Raw genomic sequence first — 27,108 nt, forward strand, 5'->3', positions numbered from 1 at the left:
AAGGATCAAATTTTGCTAATAAATAATACTTATAATGCAGCAGTAAAAGATTATAAATCTGAATATATTTCCTGATTTAAGAGGTCGAGAGGGCTTGTAACCTAAATATCGCTTCTGACCACCTGTGTAACATTTCTCAGTCAGGACTCTGCTCTATTTATAACAGCAACACACACACAAACACACAATAAAACACACACACACACATTTGCTCTTTAAAAGCATAAGCTGGGCTGCCTGTTTTCTTCTCAGTTCATTCAGTAGGTAGGCTAACAGCTTAATTTAATAATTTCCTTTAATTCTTTTGCTGCAGAAACATTATGTAAAATGATTTGTTCATATTTATTTTGTTATAAGACGGTTGTACTGAAAGACGGTGAGTAATGGAGTCTTCTTGTTTACACAGATCTGCAGCTTCAGATACAGAAACCTGCAGACGCCACATTTTAAAGATGGTGAGTTAATGCTTAAATAATAACTCTGACTTTGATTCCACTATACCAGACATTTTTAAAAAACTTTTAATTTACTTAGCATGTTAATGAATTTCCCTTTAATTAAAAATAAAATCTGACCTTCTGAAGATACATACTAAAATAAATTAGAATTTGAATGAATATTTTTAGAGAAAAGAAGCACATGGTCATCATGTGCTTCTGTTTATTTTTAATGTCATATTCATTATTGACCTCACAATATAGAATTTTTTATGTTTTGTTAGTTTATTGCATCAGAAAATTTGGACTTTAGATGAACCTCATGCAAGATAAAAGTAGTTTTAAGGAGTTATTTTGGGATTTTTGTAAGGACATGTGAAAAATAAACTTGGATCTCATTTTGAATCTGTAAAAATGTAAATATTATCCAAGACTTCAGGCTGGAAAAGTGAAGGCTGTGCAGATTTAACTAATTATTTGCAGCATTCATGCATCAATACTGGATATTAATATTGCTCTTCTGACCAGTATTTACCAATATTGTATATACTTATTTCAAAACTTTAAAAAAATAACAACCATACTGCTGACTTTACAACTGTTTCTATGCTTCAGTTTTTTATTTTTATGCATTTCTTTATCTCATTCATTACTTATGTTCAGAACTTTGTTTCAGTTGTGGATGTTTTTAAATAAAGTAGATCTTCTACATTTTCTACATCATCAGATAGACCAAAATATAAAGTTAAGTGGACATTTTTGGTATTTTAAGGACAAAAATGACAATAATTCATTCAAGTAACAAAAAATAACAAAATGTGGCAAAAGAAAATGTTTCCAAATCAGTTTCTTTCCATAGAAAAATGTATGAAACTTTAACAAAAACTGCAGGTGTGTGTCTGTCTGGTAAATTTTTGGTTAAAAAATTCAGTGTGTAGAGAATCCAGAAATTTTACTCAAGAGTAAGAGTAGAAATAAGAGTAAGAGTAGAAATACTTCATAAAAAAGTTACTCAAGTAAATGTAATTGAGTAAAGGTAACTAGTAACTCCTCTCTCTGCTGCTAACAGTCTGCTGTTCTTTGTGTTATTGTTTCTCAGAGTCACCGTTTTCGCGGCTCCAGGGTCCGGCAGCATCTCCACTGTGACTCCTGCTACAGCCGGCGCTGCAGGGCTCGGGTGGAGCCTTCTGCCAGCTGCGCTCTCGTTCCCTGCCGTCTGCTTTGCGGAGCGGTTTTCCACCTGTGCAAAGAGGAGGATCACCTGCTGCTGTGCCCCAATGTGAGGGTGCCGTGCCTCAACGCCGAGTACGGCTGCCCGGTTCAGCTGCCCCGCTCCTCGCGGGCGGCTCACCTGCAGGTGTGTCCGGCCAGCGTGGTTTGCTGCTCCATGGAGTGGAACCGCTGGCCTTCCAACATCGCCTGTTCTCAGCCGCACACCGAGCTGTTAGAAAACCTGCTCAGGGAACGAGAGAGGTTTGGATGTCTGGACCTGGCCATAGCTCTGCAAGACCAGGATGCTCTGTTTCACTCCATAAAGATGAAGAAACTGTTCCCGGAGCTGATCCAGACCGCAGAGGAGGAAGCGAGGGAAGAACGGAGGCAGGAGGAGGAGATGAAGAAGGAGAAGGAGAAGAAGAAACAGGCTCTCATGGAGAAGGAGGCAGCAGAGAGAGCAGCTGCAAAAGAAGCAAGGGACAAAATCTGGGAAGCAGTTAACATGATTAATGTGAATTTCCCTGATGAAAAACAAGATGAGGATGAAGAGGAATATGAAGAAAATCAGCCGATGTTGTCTCAAGCGGAGAGGGAGGCAATAGCCAGAGCATCAGAAGTGGATGCTGGTCTGCTGGAGAACTACAACGCCTGGGAGCGCATGTTCAGCATGGAGATGGGAGGCTGCAGGGAATCCGAGGGCACGGCTGCAGGAAGTAGAGGTCAGGCGAGAGGAAGAGGGAAAAGCCTTGGTTCACTGAAGGAGGAGGAGGCAACCTGTGCTGGTGCAGCAGCATCCACCAGCAGTGCATGCTCCTCCTCTCTTACTGGGAAACCCAAAAAGAAGAGCTTTGTGTACGGAAATCTAGAGCCGATGAAAATCATCACTGTGCGCACGTTTAAAATCCCAACCAGCTTCACAGCCAGGCAAAGCCGCATCCGTAACCCGGGTTTCTACAAGAGAGAAAACGTAGCAGTGGACACCAGCGACCTGGGTGTGGTGCCAGGCGACATGCCAGTGTGGGAGGAGGTTCAGGTGAGTTCACCTCCATGTCATCATCTGATAGGAAAGGTCTTTTAAAGGTGCAAAATGATTGAGAAAGCTCAAATGATTACAATCTGATACACTACACAACCACAAAATCTTGAAAAGTTTTTTTAAAATCTAGTTTCTAGTGAAAATATCTTAGTTCATTTGAGATAAGAGAAACAAACTTACAAGTAACTTGACAGCAAGAAATATGAGCTTGTTTTAAGTAAATAATTCATTAATATTGATGAAAAAGTACTAGTTCCATCAGCAGATTAAATGGTGAAAAGTTACTTCTGAGTTAGTTTGGTCTTATTTTAAGTGTACTATTTGCACTAGAAAGTAGACAAAAAGTACTTGGTAAGATTTTGTGGTTTTGCCGTGTGGAAGATTGTAAACACACTAAAGCATTTTGCACACGTCCGTCTAAGCTAGCAGATGAAAGCTATAGCTAGGCTAATAGTTCGGCAGTAAGTACTACTGAAAGTACTACATACTGTATTTATCTGAGTATTACACAGAGGTGGGTAGAGTACTAAAAAGTTCTGATCGAGTAATATTTGTAGTATACTTATATTGTTCATTATAAGTTAGTTCGCAATGAGGCTAGTTCTAAGCTTTGGCTAGTTTATTGTTGTCATAGCAACTGCCTACCAAGTTCGCTGTCCGTTACAAAGTTCACGGAAGTGCGACGTCAGAACTTTGTATTCCAAACCCAGAATATTCTAGTTGTTCCACATATCGGGTTAAAAGCTAAGCGGTAAAGGGCCTTTCAGTCATTTCAAATTAAAGGCAGGTGTGGATGACTTTTTAAAATGCTTATCTTTTGGGTTGGCCTTTCCTCGCAGGCCTCCCTGCTGTGCTCCCTGGAGAGGGAGCGGAGGGGTCACCTCATCGCTGAGAGCACGTCCTCGGACAGCCTGCTGATGGATGAAGGCACGCAGACCTACAGCTTCCTGTCCGCTCCTTTCCGCAGGAACACGTCGCTGGCTGACCTGACAGCTGGAAAACCGCTGGAGCTGCACCTGCAGCTGCAGGTGGAGAGCGTCACCAGCCGGCACAACAAGGCCAGCTCCGCCTTCACCTTCCTCTGCGGACACACCTTCCAGCGCACGGAATACGGAAAACACTTCAAGTGAGTCTTCTTCATCAGTTCATCATTTAAATATTTAATAATAAATCCTTCTCTTCCTAAAAATAAAAAATACACGACTTTTCAGCAGATTTACCAGCACTTCTGCATAGTTTTAGAGCACCCAAAATTGCACTCTAGTAAGAGTAGAAGTACTTCAACATATTTTTACTCAAGTAAAAGTAATAAGTAGCCATCCAAGTAATTACTCAAGAATAAAAAGCATTTGGTAAAAAGTCTACTCAACTACCGAGTAACTCATCTAATTATTAGTCATTTAATATTTAAAATGACTTAATCAGATGGACCAAAATATTAAATTAAGTGCAAATTGTGGTATTTTAATGATCAAAGGTCACAAAAAATAACATTTGTGAAAACACAACTTTCCAAATCAGTTTTTTTGAATAAAAAAAAAACTTCTGAAACTTTAACAGAAACTGCAGATGTGCGTCTGAGTCTGGTGAATTTTAGTTAAAATATTTTATTTGTTTATTTAGTGGGTAGAGAATCCAGACATTTTACTCAAGTAAGAGTAATACTTCAAAATAAAATGACTAAAGTAAAAATATAAAGTAAAGTAGCAAAAGTACATTTTCCCAAAAATGTTACTCAAGTAAATGTAATTATTTAACTAGTTACTACCCAACTCTGATGCATTCTGTCTGTTTGCCTTTGTTAATGGACATGGCCGGTGCAGGAACATCCACAGCGACATTCAGATGTGTGTGAACGGCTGGTTTGAACAGCGGTGCCCCCTAGCGTACATGGGATGTACCTACAGCCAGAGGAGGTTTCGGCCTTCCACATTTGAAGCCACCGTCAACTTCAAGTGAGGAAAAAAACATTTTAACCCTCTATGGCATGGCGTTGCCCTCAGGCAACAAACCACATATCTGTACCTCACATTGCTCCTTTATTTTATTTTTTGGGGGGCATGATTTTTGACATATTTTTGTCCAAAAAAAAGTTTTTTCATGAATATAGTTTTTGTTTGATTTGTATTTCATTTCTCATAATCAGTGTAGAAAATCTTGGTGTTCTAGACCAATGTTACCCTGAGGCAACAAACCCAAATCTGGTTCCAGGAGGTGTCAGAGTCCGATTTTATGATTGACATGTAATTAGGGACCACCAAGCTCCCAAAGAATGCAGGAAAATATTTTTTCCCCCCAAAAATAAAAAGTCATGCCATAGAGGGTTAACAGAAAAGTTTATGTTACATTATGACTATAGTAATGTGAACAGAGAGATAAAAAATGGAAATTAACAAACTCAAACTGCATCACTTGATCACTCATGTCATTTGTGGTAGAAATCAGTTCCTGAGGTGAGAAAAATGAACATAACTGTAGAAGTAAAGATACTAAAACACTGTAAAACAAAGCAACACTCCGAGTTTGGTTGTGATGCAGGAATAACATTTTAGCATAATGTAAAACTAAAAAAGTCACTCTTAAATAATACTACCCCATTAAACATATTATTTTAGCTCTGTTACTGTTGAAATAATTTGTTTTTCTTTGTTTTGGGCATTATTATTAATTAGGATTACAGTACCATTTGATAGAAACATTTTTAGTGAACAAGGTGTCTCCATCACAGATTAAAAAAAAAAAAAATCTCACCTCAATCAAATTCCCCAAATTAATAATTTCAGGTTAAATGCTTGTTTCTAAAACATACAGAATAATCATGAACCTATCATTTCTTTGTCCAAACTTCAACATGCAGATAAATATTAACCAAACTGTTTCATCTGCTTTCAGTAAGGAGCTGGGCTGCTTTGGCCTGCATCCGTCCACCCCGTTTGCTCAGCCTACAGGTGGAGGTCACACCGAAGGAGGGGAAGACCGGCTGAGCTCGCTGCCCTATGAGGTGCTGTGCCACATGGCCAGCTTCCTGGACAGCCAGTCCCTGTCACAGCTGGCCCTGGTGTCCCGCCTCATGAGGCAGGTCTGCTCCTCCCTGCTGCAGGACCGAGGGATGGTGACGCTCCGCTGGGAGAGGACGAGCTCCTCACATGGGAGAGCCAAGTGGAGGGTGACACACAGGGTGAGCTGTAACCCAAACATCCAAAGAGTTAAAAAACAAACCCAGGAGGAAACTGTTCCTGTGGGCGGACAATCCCTCTGCCAGTGCTCCCAGTACTAACTAGACAAACCAATCAGAGCCAGGAGGCGGGACTTAGCTCTGCCTTCCTCTTTGCTCTCTGCTACGCTGCTGCTAGCATCGACTGTTGTGAATGCTAAAGCTAGTTAGCAAAGTCACCAATGGAGATGCTAACAAACCGTCACGACCAGAGGTGGGTAGAGTATCCAACAATTGTACTCAAGTAAGAGTAGCACTATTTAAACATATTTTTATTCAAGTAGAAGAAAAAAGTAGCCATCCAGGAAGTTACTCAAGTAAAAGAGTAAAAAATTATTTGGTAAAACATCTAATCAAGTACTGAGAAACTGATTAAATTATCAATTATTTAACGTTTAAAAATTACATAATCAGATGGACCAAAATGTAAAGTCAAGTGGAAATGTTGGTATTTTAATAACCAACATGACAATAACTTATATAAGCAACAAAACATAACGGGCAAATGTATTTTTTTTTTCTAAATCAATTTCTTCCAATAAAAAGACAAACTTATGAAACTTTAACAGAAACTGCAGGTGTGTGTCTGTGTCTGGTGAATGTTTGGTGAAAACATGTTTGTTTTTCATTCAGTGGGTAGAAAATCCAGAAATTTTACTCAAGAGTAGAAATACTTCGTAATGAAATGACTCAAGTAAAAGTAAAAAGTACAGCATAGTAACAATACTCCTAAAGTACATTTTTCAAAAAAGTTACTGAAGTAAATGTAATTGAATAAGTGTAACCTTTTAATATCCAACTCTTTCCTGTTGGGAATGCTAATGCTAAATAGCATAGCCACTGATAATAAATTTACACACTGGAGTTTAGTGAAAATATTGAGCTTTGAAAATAGACTAAGAGACTGATAACTTTTACCTTCTGTCCTGCAGGTGTGGCAGTTTAGCTCCCTGTTCTCTCCTGTGGACGCCTGGAGCTTCAGAGACGTCCCGTCCATCGCTGAGCATCTTAAAGTTTGTCCCTACAACGAGGTCGAGTCCAAGACTGAGAAAATTCGCTTGCCTCGTGTTCGAGAAGAAATTAAACCGAAGAAGTGCTGCAAAGGTCCCACGCTGGTCACACTGTTCCAGGAGAAGAGGATCATGATGTAGGAGCTGCTGTTGGATCTCAGTTCAATTAAATTTAATCGTACTTTATTGATACCAAAGGGAAATGAAATAATGCATGTTTTCCATATCTGTTAATTAGAAATGGAGCTTAAACTCGTACAGAATATAATTCTGATTTTAATGTGGGATAATAATGCAATGTCTTGATAGCACTTTAAGAGTTTAAAGAATTTGAAATAAAGTTTAAAATAAAACAAACTTTATTTTGAAATAAAACAACTCAAGGTTAAACATTTCTGCTGTTTTATTCAGATTTTTCACTTGCAGAGACAAATTGAATATTGAGATTCATTCTCATATTATATGTTCATTAATTTAATGGAAACAAAAATATGGAATCAAAATAAAAAATATATTGGAGCAGGTTTATAGAGTTTGAAAATTAAAAATGTGGCAGAAAAAGCAAACAACGTAAAATCAAGCAAATAAAGTCGTCCAATTATTATTATTATTTTTTTCAAAATGTAAATTTATTTTAAATCCAAAACATGAAAGAGATTTTTACGATGGCATGTCAGGGACATTGTAGATTAAAAAACAAACAAAAAAAAGGATAAGTCGAAAATTTTCTGAAATGTTCTGAGTTTGAAAAGTTGAAAATTTGCTAGAAAAAATGCTGAAATTTTCAAGAAAAAAAGTCAAAAACTTTCAATTTTTGGAATTTTTCTGAGTTTCAAAAGTTGAACATTTCCAAGTTTTTTGTAGAAAATTTCTGAAATTACTCTCAAAATTTCTGACTTTTTCCCTTTTTTCTATGTACAGCCTTCCTAACACAACATTTGGATTCTGCACGCTTGCTGTAGTTAAAAAGCATCTAGTTTTCAATTGAACTAAGTTATTGTCCATAATAAGAGTAGGATTTGGGTCATTTTCTTTCAAAATGTTTGCTATAATTAGTCAAGTTTAATAAATGAAATCAAAGCTGATTTACAAATTACAAATTAAAAGTCTCCGTCTCCATCTATCGGCCAAATTTGCATCATTATTTAACTGCAGCTGGGGATCATGCAAAAATCAGTCCAAGGACCACAAATGGCCCCCGGGCCGCACTTTTGCCACCCCTGCATTAGTATTTTAGTATTTAAACTTTGAATTGTGTCTGAATGACAGCAGCCACCTCTGGCTTTGTAAATGGTGCTTTGTCGACTGTCCATTCAGCAGTTCAGCTTCGTCAGCCGTTCTCTTTTCCTGCAGCGCTGCGAAAGAAAAGCTCTCGCTGCCTTTCTGTGAAATAATGAGGCTGAACATGACCAGCAATGCTAATGAAACTCTTCATTCACTACAGGTCACTTATTAGCACATTTTAGTGTTTTTATTAGATCAAATCGGTGCACTTTTGAAAGCTTCCAGGACTTGACAATGCATTTTAGAGATGGACTACTTGGTGTGGAAAAGAGCTGCCATCATTTATCTGCAAAGAGGAAAGCAAACTGACATTGGACACCATATTTAACAGCCCCCAGCTGAATTTTAATGTTTTAGGAGTGGATTTGTGTCTATGTGCCATTACTGTTGAATAAGTGACATGTCTGGGACCAAAGCACGTAAGTTGTTTATTCCTAATAATTATTACAATTGGGAGCATTTCATTCTGATGGTCTGAGCCCTCTTTGTGTTTAAGATGTGGGATGTTTTGTAGCTTTAGAAACTGATTTGATGATGGTTTGCTCAGCATGTGGTGAGTTTACAGACTCTGATTCTGACGACAAAGAGGAACAGACAGCGATGGTGTGTCTGGAGACAGACCTTCACGATGGACAGTAAGAAAAAAACGTTATGATCTGGAAATGTAAAAGTCTGGTTTAACGTGTAGCCCAGGGGTGTCCAAAATGCATTGGTGGACCTGGGACTGATTTTGTGCGGCCCCCAGCTGCAATTCAAAAATTATACAAATTTGGCTGATAGACACAGATGGAGACTTTTAATTTGTAATTTTCTTACAATGGAAAATGTAAAGTACAATTCAGTGTTTGCACTTCTATAGCCAAGCTTTAACAAAAGCATTTGCTGCACCCAAATCAGCTTTGATTTAATTTATTAAACTTGACTAAATATAGCAAACGTTTTGAGTTGGTAAACTCTGGGTTGAAGCTGCAAGGGGCTTTAATTCTTGATGGTGGATTTTTATTTCTGTCAACAATTTAAGGATTTCTTTTAATGTTTTGAAAAGTGGACTTCCTACATACGGTGATACAATTATATAAAATGCAAATCAAAAGTAAAATGGATGGCAGTGCCTTGACAGTGTCGAAGTTTTTAATCTGATTCGTGATTCTTTTGTTTGTCATAAAACTTTTTAAGCATTACAGCAGTGGTTATGTGTTTTAAACATTGTTTTGTTATCTGCAATATAGTGTATTTGGATAATAAACAAAACTAACCACTTCTGTGTTTGTTCATGTGTGACGTGAGGATGATGGAAGTTGATATTGGTCGTCACAGTGTGCTATTAACGCGCTGCGATGGAAAATATAGCGCCATTTCAAACCAGTGTTCACACTATGGCGCTCCGCTTAGCAAAGGTAAGGAAGAAAACAACAAAAAAGCAGAAAAGATAAAGTCACCAGTTCAAATGTTGCTTTCTGGTGTGTTTAATTTATCTTGCAGTCGTGTTTTTTGTCGTTTCTGCTCAGGCGTTATTTCAGGACACAAAGTGCGCTGCCCGTGGCACGGCTCCTGTTTTAATGCTCTGACAGGAGACCTGGAGGAGTTTCCTGGGATCGACTCTCTACCTTGTCACAAGGTACAAACCGGCCGGTACATCCACATTTAGCTCAACATTTGCTGCTTATAATTTATTTTCTTCTTTTCAGGTCAAAATTCAAAACAGCAAAGTGTATGTGTCCATAAATAAAAAGGTTGGTGAGTTAATTGCTAAAAATGAAATTAAAATTAAAATGGCATCTCTACCAATTCATGTGAAAAATAAACGTTTTGTGCCACATTCAGGACATCCGGCATCAGAAAAGGTTGCAGCGAATGGGAGCTGCAGTACCAGGAGTGAACCACACAGTTTTACTGCTGGGAGGAGGTTGGTGGCCATATTTAAAGTGCAAAGCTTAAAAAATAAATAACCAAAACCTGCTGAATCAGCAATGAACATAAAACATCTCAATGAAAGAAGTAAATCCAGTAAGAAACTATTGCCATTGGGTTTGTTGTTTGGGTCTCATTTTGAGCCAAATTATTGACCCGTAAATCTCAGCTAATTATTTTTAGATGAATAGAAGAAGTTTTTGATTTTGGCCTAATTTAGTTATTTATCAATGAATTGAAAGACAGTGACAGGGTCAAACATATTCATCCCTTTTCCGTTAAATAAAATCTAATTGTGTTAAATCAAGATGTGAATTGATTCTGCCTCTCAACACGGCACGGTGGTGTGTTGGTAAGATTCTTTCTGCCTGCGTGTGTGTAACGCGTGTTTCCTGTCAGGAGCTGCTTCGCTGATCTGCGCTGAGACGCTGCGGCAGGAAAACTTTGGCGGCAGAATCATCATGGCCTCCAGAGACGACCTCTTACCTTACGACAAAACCCGACTCAGCAAGGTCAAATAAGCATTTGCATTGATCCTTTCTTTTCGTTTTCAGGACGGAAAGCATAGCTAAACAAGTTTTTTATTGTGTATAATTCAGGTAATGAATGTGTTGAGTGACACTATTGTGCTGAGGAGGATGGAGTTTTTCCATCAGTACGACATTGAGGTTTGGCTCCGGAAAGAAGTGAGTACTTCTCCCCAAATGTACATTTTCCTGACAGTTTGTCAGCTAAAAAAGTTTATTTTATAATATAGCATAAAGAAACGGAGCCACATGACTTGGTAAAGTTTTCTTTTTCTGTTTTTTAAAGGCAGTATCGGTGGACACAGAGAAGAAGACGGTCACATTTGATGATGGTTTAGTCCAGAGCTACGACCAGCTGCTTCTCTCTACTGGCTGCAGGTCAGGACAACTTTTACATTTTTAACAATAATCTACCATGAGGAATTTATTGTCTTTTTTTTTATTATTACAAAGAAGCACAATTCCACTTCTATTTTCAAGTTTATAAGTAAAGAAAAACAGAAAACTTTAGATATTTCAGGAAAATTAAGTTATGTTATGCAACATTTCCAACCGAATGGAAAAAAAACTAGATCTAAAAATATATTGTTGTTAATTTTAGTATCAATCTGCACCGGGAAAAGATTTTCCATGGAAAAATCTTTCATTTTCCTTTAGCTTCTCCATATTTCACAAAGACTAAAACATCAACATATTTAATTAGGATTTTATGTGGCAGATCAATATGGTGCACACAGACATAAAGTAGAGAATGGCCGTAAAGTAGAAGGAAAATATTCACAATTTTCCAAATTTTCATAAATAAAATAGGAAAAATGTGTCATGCAAATGTGAATTTAATCTGATCCTCCTAAATAAAATAAAAAACAGCTCCACTAATTGTCTCCAGAGTTAATTTTCCTACTTTACTGTTAATAAATGTAAGTACTTGCATCAATTTTACACCAGGGTTGTCCAAGGTGCGGCCCGGGGGCCATTTGTGGCCCTTGACCTCATTTTGTGCGACCCCAGCTCAATTCAAAACTGATACAAATTTGGCCAGTAGATGCAGATGGAGACTTTTAATATGTAATTTTTTTTTACAATGGAAAATCTAAAGTACAACACAAAGGGTTTGTGTTTCTATAACCAAAAGATAAAACCATGTTTATCCAAAGACTTTTACTGTGAAGGCAACTCTGAGGCACCCAAATCAAACTCAAACCCAAAAGAAACTGAAAACTAGATGTTTTTCTTTAAAAACAGCAAACGTGCAAAAGAGGGAAAAAAGTCAGAAATTTTGAGAGTAATTTCAGAAATTTTCCACACAAAACATTTCAACTTTTGAAACTCTGAAAAATTCCAAAAGTCAAAAGTTTTAGACTTTTTTTTTATTAAGCTAAAAATTTCAGATTTTTTCTAGCAATTTTTTAACTTTTCAAACTCAGAAATCTCCCAGAACATTGCTGAAAATGTACTACTTTTTAAAAATCTGCTATGGCCCTGATACGCCATTGTAAAAATCCATTCAAGTTTTGGATCTACAATAATTTTATTTTTTTTTTTAAATTTAATTACTTAATTTGCTATATTTTAGGTTGTTGGGTTTTTTGGCTCATGATTACTTTCAATTCAACAATTTTGACCCAAATGACGAAAAGGTTGAACACCTCTGCTCTACACATTTCACGTTTTGTTTACATTTTTAAGCATCTTGAGAACATAATGGGACATTTTAACAGTATTTGGAGTCTCATGAGTCTCAGTTGACACTGGGTGACTTGCAAACAATAACTACATATTTTTAAAAATCCCTGTCAGTGTTAGAATCAGTTGCCAACTGAGAGCTTAATTGTCCACTAAAACAAACACCAATATTTCTATTTTAGCCAACAGGAGACTCTCAAACTGTAGACTTTAGTAGGAAAAGCGGCCGTTGTTAGAGTTATTGCATTATTATGAATCAGATTGTTTATTTTTCCGTTAGAGCGAAGGGTCTGGATGTGCCAGGGAGGAAGTTGGACAACATTAAGATGTTGGAGACTCCAGAAGACGCCCGACAAATCCACGCTGCCTCTCTGGGCTGCAACATCGTCCTTGTGGGAACTTCCTTTGTCGGTACTTTAGCTGCACTGTGCAAAAATCTTAGCTAAAAACAGAGTTAAGAATATTGTGGTTTAAGTTGATATTGATGCATTATTTATTCTTAGCATCCCAGTTGTTCTGTGTTGCTATTTTAAAAATTTTGCTGTGCTTTATTTGTGCTCAATGACATTAAAAGGAATTCTGATTCTAATAACATAGCTCTATGTGAAAAGCAGCGTTATTTCAAAAGTTGTGCCATTACTGTGCTAAAATAGGCTTTTAAGCACTCAATAATATTGATTTTGTGTTTATTTTTCATATTTTCCCCACAAAGGATAAGATTTTAAATACGTTTCGGTGTTTTTAAGACTTTATGCTGCTCAGCAAATATTTTAGTATTGTGAATAAAAGCTGTTCTGTTGATGATCTCTGTTTCAGGAATGGAGGTGGCGTCATACATGATAGACAAAGCGTCCAGCATCACTGTGGTGGGGAGCAGCGACATGCCGTACCAAAACACTCTGGGCCGCGAGGTCGGGAAAATCACCATGATGGTGAGGCCGCCCGAACTTCCTGGCATTTTATTTTTATTTATTTAGTTGTTGGCACTGAAACGCTGTTGTACTGCAGATGCTGTTGGAGAAAGGTGTGAGATTTTACATGAATGATCACGTGACAGAAATTAAAGGCGTTAATGGAAAGGTAAAGCCGGAAAACGTCTAGTTATTAACTTGTAGTCAGAAGATACATAAATAATTACGTTTTTTCATTTTGTCTTTCTTCCTTTAAGGTGAAAGAAGTCGTACTTAAAAGTGGTCATGTTATCCCAGCTGACGTTTTAATTGTGGGTATTGGTGAGTAAAATTATTGTAATACTGTACTTCTAAAAAATATATTCATTATTTTTCTATATATATATATATAAAAGAAATATATAGGAACTGTATACCTTGATTTTAAATATGATTTTTTTCACTTGAACTTGGTTCTTAAAGTCTAAATATTTATATTTTAAAGCTAAGACAATAAAATATTACAAACATATATGGTATATCTCACAGTTCTGGACTCAGGTCTTGCAGGAATTTGTGTCCTTTTTATGAAACAGCAAATTTTGCTAAATTAAATCAACACTGTGCCGAGTCCATTTGGTCTTTTTCAGAAATGGTGTCAAAGTTATTGCCCACATGAGTTGAGTAACACTTGAAATAGTTGTAACTCTCGTCTCTTGTTGAGTTATTTAAATTCTAAATTTCAGGTTCTGAAAGTATTCAGCAGTAGCATTTTTTTTAAAAAGAAACCACGCTCATCTCTTTTTCTGTTTTCCACCAGGCAGCATCCCAAACTCAGAGTTTCTGCAAGGCACTAAAATACAGAAGAACTCCAAAAATTATGTTGTTGTTGACAAGGTCAGCTTTTAATCTGTTGTCACAGTTGGTTAGTAACGAGTTAATTTTATTTGAGTAATGTTTTTTTAATGTACTTTTAGGAGTATTTTTACTACACTGTACTTTTTACTTTTACTTGAGCAATTTTGTTATGAAGTATCACTACTACTACTTGAGTATAATTTTTGAATTCTCTGCCCACTGAATAAAAAAAACAAACAAAACAAAAATTCACACGTTTTTTTTTTAAGTTTTCAAAAAAGTTTCTTTTGCCTGATTTACATTTATTTGCATTATTAAATAATATTTTAAATTATTAAATAAATTATTAAATGTATTTATTTTGACCAGACAATAAAAAGCAGAAACAGAAAAAATTAATAAGATGCCAGTTGACATGTAATTATGTTATTTATATGTATTATTTTCATTTTGATCTTTGAAATACCAAAACTTCCATATATTTTCATATTGTGGTTTGTCTGATGATGTAGTTTTTAAACATTAAATGTGACTTGAGTAGCATTTTTACAAAATAATTTTTTTCCCCCCCGAGTAATTTCTTGGACAGATATTTTGTACTTGAGATAACAAAGGTGGGTAGAGTAACCCAAAAATTGTACTAAAGTAAAAGTATCACTACTTCAACATATTTTCACTCAAGTAAAAGCAAAAAGTAGCCACCAAAAAAATTACTCAAGAGTGAAAAAGTATTCGGTAAAAACTCAACTCAAGAACTAGTATTTGGTATTTTAATCCAAATAGGTAACAAAAAATAACAAAATCAGGCAATAGAACATTTTTCCAAATCAGTTTCTTTCAATATGAAACTTATAAACTTTAACAGAAACTGCAGGTGTGTGTCTGTGTCTGGTGAATTTAGGTTAAAATATGTTTGTTTTACTTTCAGTGGGTCGAGAGTCCAGAACGTTTTACTCAAGAAAGAGTAGAGATACTTCATAATAAAATTACTCAAGTAAAAGTAAAAATACTAACTTCTTCTCTGTTGGTGGTGCTCTTCTTCTTGAGTAAAATTTTTGGCTACTCTACCCAGATTTTAACACTTTATGTATCTTCATTTCTAACGCAACACCATTTTTTACATAATTTACTCTCTAAGTTTGCTTCCTCAGTTATTGTAAACCAGATTTCCTCATTGACAGAGATAATTTTTTGTTTTTCTCCTACAGTACATGCGAACAAACGTCCATGATGTTTTCTGTGCGGGTGACCTGGCCTCCTTTCCTCTGGCACTGGCTAAAAACCAGTTAGTCAACATCGGACACTGGCAGATGGCACAAGTACAAGGTAGCAACACTGTTCACTGTGCTGAACATCCAGGGATAATATTCTGCAAACCGTTGCTGTAACAAATGGTTGATTTTACTTTTCATGTCAAACCACTTTGTCACCAACAAAGCAGTTTTATCCACACAAATTCAGATATTTTCTCTTTCTTTGGCTCAATCTCTGCAAAACTGGGACGAAGGAAGGAAGGAAGATGCTTTTCGTCAAAAATGTTTGAAACACTCAGACCAACTTTTGTGGCATCACACTCAAAATCACCTTTCCAGTTTATTCTCAAAATTGGGCTTCATTTACTTGAGTAACTTTTTTAAAAATTTAGTTTTTAGGAGTATTTTTACTTTGCTGTATTTTTTACTTTTACTTCAGTAATTTTATTATGAGGTATTTCTACTCTTATTTAAGTAAAACTTCTGGATTTTCTACCCACTGAATGAAAAACAAACATGTTTTAATCAAACATTTACCAGACACAGACACACACCTGCAGCTTCTGTTAAAGTTTCATAAGTTTGTCTTTTTATTGAAAGAAATTTTTACTGAAAGTTGGAATATTTTTTATTTCTTGTTACGCATTTGAATATTTGGCCCTTAAAATACCAAAATCTCCACTTAACGTTAGATTTTTGTCTGTTGATGTTATAATTTTTAAATATTAAATGATTGATAATTTGGTCAGTACTTGAGTAGCTGTTTTAACAAATACTTTTTTACTCTTACTTGAGTAATTACTTTAACTTAAATAAAAATACGTTGAGTCATTGCTACGCTAACTTGAGTATAATTATTGGTTATTCTTCCCATCTCTCTTTATCCTGAAATATTATAGCTAATAATGTGGAGTGTATTTATTTTCAATAGTCCTGATTTTGACTCTTCAACAATAGCTCCTCCTGCTGTAATCTTGTTTTGTTTAATGTAGAATGTGTTAAAAATTATTTTTATGTTAACTGTTAAAGTTTTCTTTTTGTGCTTTAGGGAGGATAGCTGCTCTGAACATGCTAAAGAAAACAACTGAACTCACCTCAGTTCCTTATTACTGGACCATCCTACAAGGCAGAACCATCAGATATGCAGGTAAGCAAACAAACTCACTAAGGTTTCTTATTTTATCTGTAACTAGAAGAAGCTGCTGTCTGCTCTGGTCTTTTCCAGGTTATGGGGAGGGATACACTGAGATAGTAATGAAAGGAAACTATGAGTTTGAGGAGAGGAAGTTCCTGGCCTTGTATATCAAGTAGGTTGAGAGAGAGAAAATCTAATTGTAAAGAAAAGCATGCAGATTCAATAAATAGTTTGTATTTTTTTGTTTTCTTTAGGAATGATGAGGTCATAGCAGCGGTGGGCCTGGATTATGATCCTGTGGTGTCTGCTGTGGCCGAGAGGTTCCTATCAGGGAAAGTCATCACAAAGAAAGAGGCTCAGTAAGCAAACTCTTCAGATTATTCATCCTTTTGTAATTTTTTACATTTATTTTAAGGATGCAAGATAGATTGAAGGGATATTTCTTTACTTCAACCCAAAAATAGAAAATAAAACCAAAACAATAATTTTATTGGATTCACCCTAAGGCAGTGGTATCAAAGTTACTTTCACTTTGGCCGGTTGTGCCCGAATGCCTGATTTTTTGACAGGCTTTGGGTTGTTTTGACGTCCGTCATGGCGGAGTGGGCGGAGTTTCGAAGAGAGTGACGTCACGTGCAAAGGGTCAACAATTGTTTTGTTTTATTGTTGTTGTTTTTTTAATGAGTCAATTTTTTTTTTTTTTTTTTTACCATTTTTTGACAGGTCAGATGATCCCAGTTGGCTTCAGGTTTCCTGATCTGCATTAAAGCAGTCTGAAGATTAAAATATCAGAGGACTTCACACCTTCATGTTTCTGTGTTCTGGTGCTGGAAAACTATTCACAGCAGGGAGCCCAACACAACTGATACCTCAAATAGATGCAGCTTTAGGTCTTTTTTAGTCCAAAATGCTGTTTTTTTAAACTTAATAAACTCTGTGTACAGGAGTGTCTGAGTGGGTGTCTTTTGATATGATGTATATCATGTCTTACTATGTTTTTTATAAAAAAATGCAGACTTTGGAACTGCTGGTGCAACATAAGCGGGCTTGGAGGTCGCGGGGGCTTTGGATGGACGGGATTAGCAGAACAGAGAGGAGGTGGTTAGCTCTTTGAAACAGAGATGCTGAAGCAGGCAACAATAACAAAGCATGATAGCAGGGGAAAAAACAGGCCTCCAGGAAGCTGCACACAAAGCCGTTGCGACCGACACTTCACCACAAAAATATAGTTCTTCTGTTTATTAGATTATCCATGCAACCCTAGGAAATATTTTATTCTATTTTCTAATAATCATACATGCAGATTACAGCACACAGATTTTTGTCTTTGTGTTTATCATGATAAACTTTTGTTAGATCAGGAAAACGTCTCTATTCTGACACCTGCTGTTCACCTGCGGTATTGATTCACCACCTGAAACATTGAAATAGATCCCAATAACACTGAGATGCCGTTTTTGTGTTACTTTTGAATAAGCAACTAAAATAAAAACGCTGTTTTATGTAAGATTATATAAATTCCACAAACAGATGGTTGTTGCTGCTGTGGGAAGAGTTTAGGTTCGATGTCACAACAGCAACAAGTTTTATCAAGACAAAAATATTTAAAACTAGAATTAACCATTATTTAAGATTTCCCAAATAATCCAATTTAAATGTTTTAAGACTAATACTAAATAAACAAGCATGTGCGAGCTTTTATGAGGAAAAAGGGTTAAAAATGTTCCAACTATTGTCAATTTCTTCCATTTTGCCACAAACGTCTGTGTATTTCATAGGGATTTGATGATAAACTAACACAAAGTACTACACGGCTGTGAAGTTATGCAGACAACAGCAGTTAAGAAATCTACCTATTATTTGTTCAACAACTATAAAATAAAATAGAAATTGTGTTTCCACATGTAACAGAATTTAGTTTATATTATTAGACATACAGTATATACATATACATACATTATGATGCTAGTTTGGTGCTCTTGGGGCCCTCTAGTGGTGTGGAGGTCTTAATCAGCCACTTAACTTGAATATGCCTTTACACTGATTTTAAATGTCCATCTTGTAATACTTTCCTTTAAGGGTAAAAGGAGTAAAATCCTCAATTAAGATTTTCAGAAGGATGAGTTGCTGTTATTATTTTTATTGCATGGCAAAAAAAGCAGAACTGAACCTACAGCTTGTAAGTAAGTCAGAGTTAATTTGTGAGCCGCCTGTGGATCCTGATGGTGTTCATTTGGTTCATTTGGTCTTCATTTCTGTTTTTCTCATGGCATACTGGGCTTCTTTCAGCAGAGCCTCTCTGTGTGTGATGTACCGCTGTCGCCTCTTGGCTCTGTAGCGCTCTAGTCTTTTCTCTTCCTCCTGCGGGTCCGGCAGCGCTCCTTCCCACCTCAGGCTGTCCAGGGCCTGGACGGCAGCCTTCATTAGATGTGCAGGAACTTTGTTGTTGCTGATTGTATGAGAGGCTGGCAGGTGGCTCTTTGCATCCTTTTGTCGTTCTTTTGCCTTCCCGGCACCCCGAGAGAAATTATCCTTGGGTTTCGTACCCGTAGCCCTGAACTTGGAAAGCTGAGTTTGACCTGGATCTTGAGGAGGCAGCTGGGATATTGGAGATAAACTCCCAGGATTCTCTGCAGGAAGGCAATATAAACATGTAATCTCTTGCACATTTGCAGACAAAACTGACAAAATTGAAGGGGCTACTGACCAGGGTTATAATAGTTTGGGTTTTTCATTATAGTTTAGCTTTATTTCATTGTGACTTTTTGTTTGTCTAATTCAGCTAGCTTAAATTATATATCCATATTGACACATTTTATTATTAATTATTTATTTTATAATTATTAAAGCCTTGCAACAAAATTTTTGCTCAATATGTACATTTCCAAGAATGACAATGAAGACTGTTTATGTCTAATTATTTTTTAAGAGTGTGCTTGCTATTTTTTTTATAAGTTATTAGTTAAATATTGTTGAGTTTTCATTAGTTATAGTAGTAGTCTTATAGTTATTTCAAACTTTTTAATTTTGTTTATAAAAAATAGCTTCTGTATTTTATGTCACACTATGTAAAAACTCAGTTATGTTAGATATACATATTATTTTAACATGGTAACTATGTTGTTTTTAACATGGTAACTATGTTGTTTTAAGGTTTTAAACTTAGCTAGAAGTGGAAGATGTTGTCTAGTTCCAACTATGTTGTTATATAATCAGTGATGTTGACTGTAGCACTACTTTTTTAAAGCTACAAGTCCAAGCATTGCATATCAAATAATACAATGCTTGCAGCTGAAGAATAAACATAGTGCCTTGTTGTCTATAATCTGCACTGATTTTGTGAATAGCCCCATCACGATCTTAAACCCATTTTTGATCCATAAAAAAGCAAAAACTTATTACCTTTTAGTTTTGAATCGGTTGGAGAAGCGTTATTTCTCTTTTTGTTCTTCCTGAGATCAGAGACCCTTGGTTGCAGCAGTTTGTTACATTTACCCTCATCTGCCATGATGGTCTTTGAAATGCGCCTGCGCAGACATCGTTAACAACGATTTAGAGCAGAAAGTGACACAAATTAAAAAAAAAATATTGAATTACTTTCACGAATATTAGTAGATTTACTCTTTAGATTACGTTGGGTTGGAATGAAATATCCTTGTAAATCCCAGAAGACGCTTCGCAGCTACTTTTCCTGTTTGTTCCGGAACTAACGTTTCTCCATGGCAACAGAACACACGCCTCTTAGAGACGAGCCCTGTTTTGGTGACAAGTTTCTATTATATTATATTTGTACAATTTTAAGTTTGAATTTGTGCCACATACCGCTCATTTTATTAGGAAAACCAACGTGAAAGCCTTCTGCTATGTTTAAACTCGAAACAAAATTACTAGTTAATAATCCCACCGAGAACCAATAAAGTGAAATGACCCCGACGTGATTTGAACACGCAACCTTCTGATCTGGAGTCAGACGCGCTACCGTTGCACCACGAGGTCGTGACGTAAGTTCCTCACATCGTGGTATAAAAACACTATAGATAATAGAGTACGAACTGTAGATTATGTTTGAGTGTTTAAAATATATTTGAAAACTGATCAAAAATAATCCGCTGATTGCAAAATTTATACAGTTCCTCTTTCAGTGCATGTTAAACCGGCTGAAACTGCACGTTAAGCTTTGTCTGATCAAAAATGAAGCCATAAACATCACAACAAGTAGACATATTCAGACATGTCAGAGGCTAGAAAGGACATTTTCAGGTGTTTAATTGTAACATACAAAAATGTAGAAATTTAGTTCAACCACTTACTTCAGAAATACACCTCATTATACAATTAATAGTTTTGCTTATGTTGCTGTTATCACAAAAAGCTGCTATTCTAATCGATATTCAATTTACTGTAATCTTAAAAAGTGATTGATAAGACCATAAGAACTAAAACTAATCCCAAAAAGCAGTTACAGGTGGTGATTAATGGGTTGGAAGCAGAAAAGTTTGTGGACCAGAGTATTAAACTATACCACAGGTGCAGAGATATCATTCTCTGTGCCTGATTTCCCATTTTAGAACTGCCTCAGGATTTTATTAAACTCCAAGAAGACATAAACTGTTAAAATGTTAAACAAGGAAAATATTACAAATATGCAGAACACCAGAACTTCAATACTGACACTGGACAAAACTGAAAAGCTAACCTTAATAATTGCAACTATACATCCTATTAATGTTGATCTGTACTACCGTATGTTTTATCTTTTCAGTTCATGATTTCTTTTGCTTTTTGATTACAAAAAATATGTTTGGTAATAAAACAATGTAGGAATACAAAGTGTAAATCTATACATTACTCTTCTGCTCAGAAGATCAAGAAAATCGAAGGAAATTTAATCTAGCTCTATGCTGCTGAAGAAAATTCTGCATCTTTTAAAGCAATTTTAAAACATATGATCTAAAATGTATTTCAGAGACTTTTTTTTTTTGAAACAAAACGTGACTGACAGGAATATACCTATTTAGGGAAGTAAAAAAACAAACAAAGTAAGATCATATAACTCTGTCCTTTTAACATGCCACATATCTTGCCTCACAGCTTCCTCTATGTGGAATTTTAAAGGGAGTTTCCATCCTGTTCCTGTCCCACAGAGTTTTCATTTAGGCACAGATCTCACATCTCTGTGCACAGAAACAAACAGATGGACTTTAATTGAATAATTAAAGCAAACTTTGATACTTTGAGCTATAATCACGCTAACCGCACCAAATTTTACTGAAGTGGTAGTTTATGTTCACACTTGTGTATCTGCCAAAAATAGCTCAGTCAGAGCCTAAACAAGTCTTTCCTGCTTATGTATTTCCCCACACTTCTGAAATGCACCAGAGCTGCAGGAAGAAAGAGGATAAATCATCATGCTGAGTCAGAAATGACACGTAGCATTTATCCATGCTGGAGTGACAAAGTTCACACTGTGATACAGACACGATACAAAATGTTTTCCTTCAGGCTTTCGCCTTAAAACTGACACAGCTTATCTGAATTTATCTGAATCAGAAATTCAGATAAACTGTTTATATGGGTGGAAATACAGACAAAGAAGTGAAGCAGTTTTAAAAAGCAGATGTGTTTCAGCAGTTCAAGTGAATGAGAAGGTTGTTACTCTGAGTGAAAATTTCATTACATGTTTTGTTTCTCGTTTCACTCAGGAAGATTATTTGTGACGCACTGCCTCCAACCTCAAATTCTGTTTCATTAATTGTGAGCATTTTCACAACAAATCTAAACATCAAGGCACTTTAAATTTAGTACAAGCAGGGACGGCTGGTATAAGTGGGCTAGTAGGGCCAAGCCCTCCCTGATATTTACAATAAAGTTGTTAAAATAAAAAGCTTAAAATTAAATACCTAAAAATAAATACATTTTAGAAATAATGTATCACATTTTGTTAAATTTTCAACAAACCTGGAGTCAAACCGCCTGGGGAAAATCCCGGGGTCTTTCTGAAAGGCTAACTTCTGACAGCCCCATTCAGCGTAACGTCTGTCACGGCTCAGAATGATTGACAGGCATCTAGCCACGCCCCCTCGGTTTGCGGCTCATTGGGGCTAATTTTGGTCAGCCCAGGGTCAGCCCAGGGCCAGCCCAAGGCCAGCCCAGGGTCAGCCCAAGGCCAGCCCAGGGTCAGCCCAGGGTCAGCCCAAGGCCAGCCCAGGGTCAGCCCAGGGCCAGCCCAAGGCCAGCCCGGGGTCAGCCCAGGGCCAGCCCAGGGCCAGCCCGGGGTCAGCCCAGGGTCAGCCCAAGGCCAGCCCAGGGTCAGCCCGGGGTCAGCCCAGGGCCAGCCCAGGGCCAGCCCAGGGTCAGCCCAAGGCCAGCCCAGGGTCAGCCCAGGGTCAGCCCAAGGCCAGCCCAGGGTCAGCCCAAGGCCAGCCCAGGGTCAGCCCAGGGTCAGCCCAAGGCCAGCCCAGGGTCAGCCCAAGGCCAGCCCAGGGTCAGCCCAAGGCCAGCCCAAGGCCAGCCCAGGGTCAGCCCAGGGTCAGCCCAGGGTCAGCCCGCGGCGACAGGATTCATCCAATCAGGATGGACTTGCCTCGAGCTCGAGTGTGTGTGGGCGTGGTTTGGCGTAGACTGAGAAGGAGCGATGGCGAGCAATATTAGCAAAAATGAGGTGGATTATTTAACCTTTTTGCGTCCCAGAAAAGTCGTTGGAGTGAGTTTATCTTTAAATAAGGTAGGCCTCATTTAAAAACATATTGTATCTTGTTCCTTTTTATCAGTGTGATTGTACAGAAGCGCATTGCCATCACGCAGGAAATAAGTATATTTGTGAGTGCAGTCTTAGAAAGAAAATATAAAAATTGCTGAGACACAACAGTGTACTTTTGATTTGCCTGGGAAAGAAACTGGGACAAAGACATAATTATTATAAATAAAACTGTGTTAAAACAAAAGGTATTCGTAGCAATATCTCAACTGATTCCTGTGTTGTAGGAAGAAGATAAAACTAAAAACAGAAAACACAGAGAACTGAAGTCATTCTCCATCATTTAATTAGAAATAATTTAGAAATACATACATGGAGAGTAGTAGGAAAACGTTTTACAGTAGTGTAAACCAATAGCAACATATCTACTGACATATTTTAGGGTAACCTAAACTCTCTCCTCTCAGACTAGATGTTTGTTTCAACTAATCTGACCATAAACTAAATGGAACGTAAGAAGTTTAATGTTTAAGACATTGTGAGTCAACTCAAAAATCCAGATGTATCAAAGTGCACTGGAATGTGCTCACCGCACAGTTGTTGACAGCTTTACAGCTTTTAAAGGCATGCCAAGTTAGATTCGGAAGGAGTTTGCATAAATAAATGTCAGCTCAGTGAGGCCAAGTGTTTTACAGTGCAAATGAAAGAGGGGTTAACCTTACTGCTATCCCTCCAAACCAAAGAGAAATTAGATCATCTTACAAGCTGAGATGTGGTGTAGAAAATAGAGATGTAGAGTACAGCTTATTCCAAGGGCTGAATCTATCTGAAACCTTTTATTATCATCTTCCTATAGTGCTAGTTACCAAAAATATTTGCGTAAGAGTTCAAATAAAAGACAAACTGTAATCTTGACGCTTCTATATGAGGAAAATAAGGTGAAGATATTGATCCCCATTTGTTGTCTGTACTCATCCTAATGTTGTGTTATAATGAAAATTACTGATTCATAATGATCTCAAGCCTCATGAATCCTGCAAAAGGACACTGTGTATGACTCATGAGTCTGTGAAAGTGACACGCTGAGACCCAGCAATGAGCAAAGCGATTAACAGTTCCCCTGAAACAGCTTGACATGGGTCAAGTGTTGAACTTTATGCAAATTGCAAACTCACAAAGAAGCAGGAAATTGTAGAATTTGTGTAATCGTCAAAGAAAACCGACTTTCGTAGGATTGCATTTGGTTAAATGGATCAATAAAGCAATCATAAACCCAACCATGATTTGCTGCGTGTGCTCACTGAGTCAGGTGACAGTGAGGAAGCAGTTTTTTCGACTGCAGCAACTTTACAGCTGCAGAGTGACAAGCCCAGGTTCTCAGCAGACAGAAAAAGAAGACTGGCCATACAGTCCTAAAATGTGTGTGTCAGCATGCGTCAGCTTGGAAAGGGTAAGAAGTTCATCCCAACCTGCTGATGTCTCCACAGGGCAACTGCAGCTGGTTAATAGCACCACAAAAACAACTTTGGTGCAATTAGTGCTGGATCAAAATGAAAACATGTCAGTTCCTTTTCCAGCATGTTCGTACTAAACCTACCGACAAGTTGGAATAAACATTTGCTTCACTTTCCATAACAAAGGAAGTATAGAGATAGGATCTACAGCTTTTCATCAGAGCCAGAAAATGGATACATTTTCTATTCAAAGAAGCTGGCTCATATATTTATTTTATTAAAGCTGCGTTGACACAGCAGCCTGATGGGACCCAATTCTAATTTTTTGTGAAATCTGATGTTTTTGCAGTGGTCATTCACACGACATATACGTGATCTCCAGTGTGAACTGCAAACGATCTAAATGTGTCCCGCATGCGCAGTGGAGGGCGAAATAACGTCACACAGAGAGCGTGCTCAGTGTTTTACCAGCCGCTATAGCCGCTCAGTACAAGTCGATGCTAACGGTGGAGCGCATCTTACAATTTTGACGTTGTTGTCTGACCGAAGCCAACATATTAACAATTTAATCCTATTTATTGTCCGCCATGGTTGTTGTTTTTCTTCCCCCTTGCGCGTATTAGGATGCAGAATAATGACGTTTGTCGAGTATCAGTAACGTTCAGGTCAGATGAATGTTACCTGGCCGTACAGACTCTAGTCACATTTGAAAAGATCAGATCGGATGTCCAAGTGGTCTGGGATGCGTTCGTAAAAAATCTGATCTCTGTTGTTCAGACTGTCATGGAAAGATCAGATATTTAAGGCAAATAAATCAGAATTGGGTTACTTCAGGCTGCAGTGTGAACACAGCCTTATTTTCTAGAAGGCCACGCCACGCTAACTCATCCTAACCAGCTAAAAATGACTCGGATATTTTCTGTTCATCTTCTCTCATTGGTTTTAAGACATAAAGCAAATTACTTGTTGACCCAGAACTGAATGATGCAGTAGCAAACAGCAACTTTGTTTTATTGTTTTCATTACATCATTTTTCAAACCAGTCATTCAGTCTAATTCCTCATTCAGAGGAAACATGTCCGACTTTCCCCATCAAACTACTGAATACCAGCCGCACACAGTGGAGCTCGGATGATGCCATACAATATTTGAATATCAAATAAGCGCTGCGTGTGTGCCTCAACGTCATTATAAGAAAGAAAGGACATTTTAACCTCAAAATCAATCAATCAAACAAACAAGATTAGATTTATGCAAAACATTTTGGCTACCAGGTAAAACTAGGTGGTTAACAGGTTAAACTAGGTTCAAGCAGAGTGAACCTGCTAAACTATTTCACCTGTAGTCAGATTCTGTCTGATTTTTCAGAATAAATTGTTTATATTAGACATTTGCAGCTAGTTTAGCACTCCTTAAATAGAACTAGAATATGAATTGCCAAATGTGGTATTTTACAATCTGGGTTACTGTAAACTAAAGTTAAAGGTCTGAATTTTTTGTGTGCATAAATACAGTTCTGTAGACATAAGGTGAAGGATGCTGGCTTCAGTAGTAGAAATGACACCTTTTAGTGATCACTGCATTTTTAGCCAACTGGATGTCACAGCTATAAAAACAAAGTTATGTTTTTCTTTAATTTCAAATGTCAGAAAGTGAAAATTTTGTGCAACAGATCTGTTTTTACATTCAGATGAAATGGTGGACAAAAACCAGTCTGAATATTTGTTTACAGTAACTTCTACTTCAGATATAAAGCGACTCAGAGAGGAAAATCATGCAACTCAAGACAAACCAGTGGCATGTTTAACTTGTTTGAAATGGCCTGAAACCATTTAGGTGGCTGTATAAGAAACATTCCACTTAAACTTGTTCATTTCTTTCCTTACAACCAGAAACTTTATTGTATTTGTTTTGACGGACCACCACTAAGCTGACTTATATACGGATTCAAAAATTATGAAAAGTGTGGCTTGCATTACCCGAGTTGATCAAGGTATATCAGGCTGTTCGAATGGAGAACATCTGTGAAATTCAAACCTGAGTCTTGCCACAGATTCCCAAGTGAATTTAGGTCTGGATTTTGACCAGGCCGTTCTCATGACCCATTTTATTGTGGCTCTGGCGGTATGCTTAAGGTCGTTGTACTGTTGCCTTTGACCCAGACTCAAGTCTTTTGTAACCTCAAATAAAAGTGTTGCACCTGAAAGTATCTATCACCACAAGTAGAAGAAAACTGATGCATGGTTACCACTTTTATTTCACAAATACAAATATGAAAAGTGTGGCATGTGTTTGAAATCCAGGACAACCAACTGCATTCAGAGGTCAGACTCCTTCTCTATGATTTATCCGAGGTTTGTCAAAGAACAACAGTAATAAGCTCTGCTGGTTACATCTGATCTCTGATGATAAAAGCGACAAGATGGTGACTCTGGAGGAGCTGCAGTAACAACCCGCTCAGGCAGGAGAATCTGACATCAACATATCACTCAACAACCTGG

General features: G+C 37.2%; 3 protein-coding genes and 1 non-coding gene across 4 annotated transcripts; 2 read left to right on the plus strand and 2 right to left on the minus strand.

The window, feature by feature from the left end:
* Positions 1-64: 64 nt before the first annotated feature.
* On the plus strand, positions 65-7,436 carry LOC116728352 (F-box only protein 40-like). Its single transcript, XM_032576400.1, has 7 exons — positions 65-264; positions 407-455; positions 1,537-2,685; positions 3,528-3,814; positions 4,512-4,643; positions 5,581-5,866; positions 6,835-7,436. Exons 2-7 carry the CDS (start codon positions 453-455, stop codon positions 7,051-7,053), a joined length of 2,076 nt encoding a protein of 691 aa, XP_032432291.1. The 5' UTR covers positions 65-264; positions 407-452; the 3' UTR covers positions 7,054-7,436.
* Positions 7,437-7,468: 32 nt separating this feature from the next.
* On the plus strand, positions 7,469-17,402 carry aifm5 (apoptosis inducing factor mitochondria associated 5). The gene is made up of 19 exons (XM_032576403.1): positions 7,469-8,615; positions 8,744-8,831; positions 9,484-9,593; positions 9,705-9,814; positions 9,885-9,929; positions 10,021-10,102; positions 10,507-10,619; positions 10,707-10,793; positions 10,921-11,012; positions 12,601-12,731; positions 13,137-13,252; positions 13,329-13,400; positions 13,489-13,552; positions 14,031-14,107; positions 15,277-15,394; positions 16,370-16,468; positions 16,547-16,628; positions 16,711-16,815; positions 17,180-17,402. The coding sequence occupies exons 1-19, from the start codon at positions 8,597-8,599 to the stop codon at positions 17,211-17,213; spliced, it is 1,644 nt and encodes a 547-aa protein (XP_032432294.1). The 5' UTR covers positions 7,469-8,596; the 3' UTR covers positions 17,214-17,402.
* A 959-nt stretch (positions 17,403-18,361) lies between these two features.
* Positions 18,362-20,169, minus strand: LOC116728356 (protein LIAT1). Its single transcript, XM_032576406.1, has 3 exons — positions 20,090-20,169; positions 19,859-19,983; positions 18,362-19,086 (listed from the first exon to the last, which is right to left on the minus strand). The coding sequence occupies exons 2-3, from the start codon at positions 19,962-19,964 to the stop codon at positions 18,695-18,697; spliced, it is 498 nt and encodes a 165-aa protein (XP_032432297.1). The 5' UTR covers positions 19,965-19,983; positions 20,090-20,169; the 3' UTR covers positions 18,362-18,694.
* Positions 20,170-20,380: 211 nt separating this feature from the next.
* Positions 20,381-20,452, minus strand: trnaw-cca (transfer RNA tryptophan (anticodon CCA)). Its single transcript has one exon. It is a non-coding gene; the product is annotated as a tRNA-Trp (tRNA).
* Between the last annotated feature and the right edge of the window lie 6,656 nt (positions 20,453-27,108).

Source organism: Xiphophorus hellerii, chromosome 11 (assembly GCF_003331165.1).
Source record: "Xiphophorus hellerii strain 12219 chromosome 11, Xiphophorus_hellerii-4.1, whole genome shotgun sequence".
Taxonomy (NCBI): domain Eukaryota; kingdom Metazoa; phylum Chordata; class Actinopteri; order Cyprinodontiformes; family Poeciliidae; genus Xiphophorus; species Xiphophorus hellerii.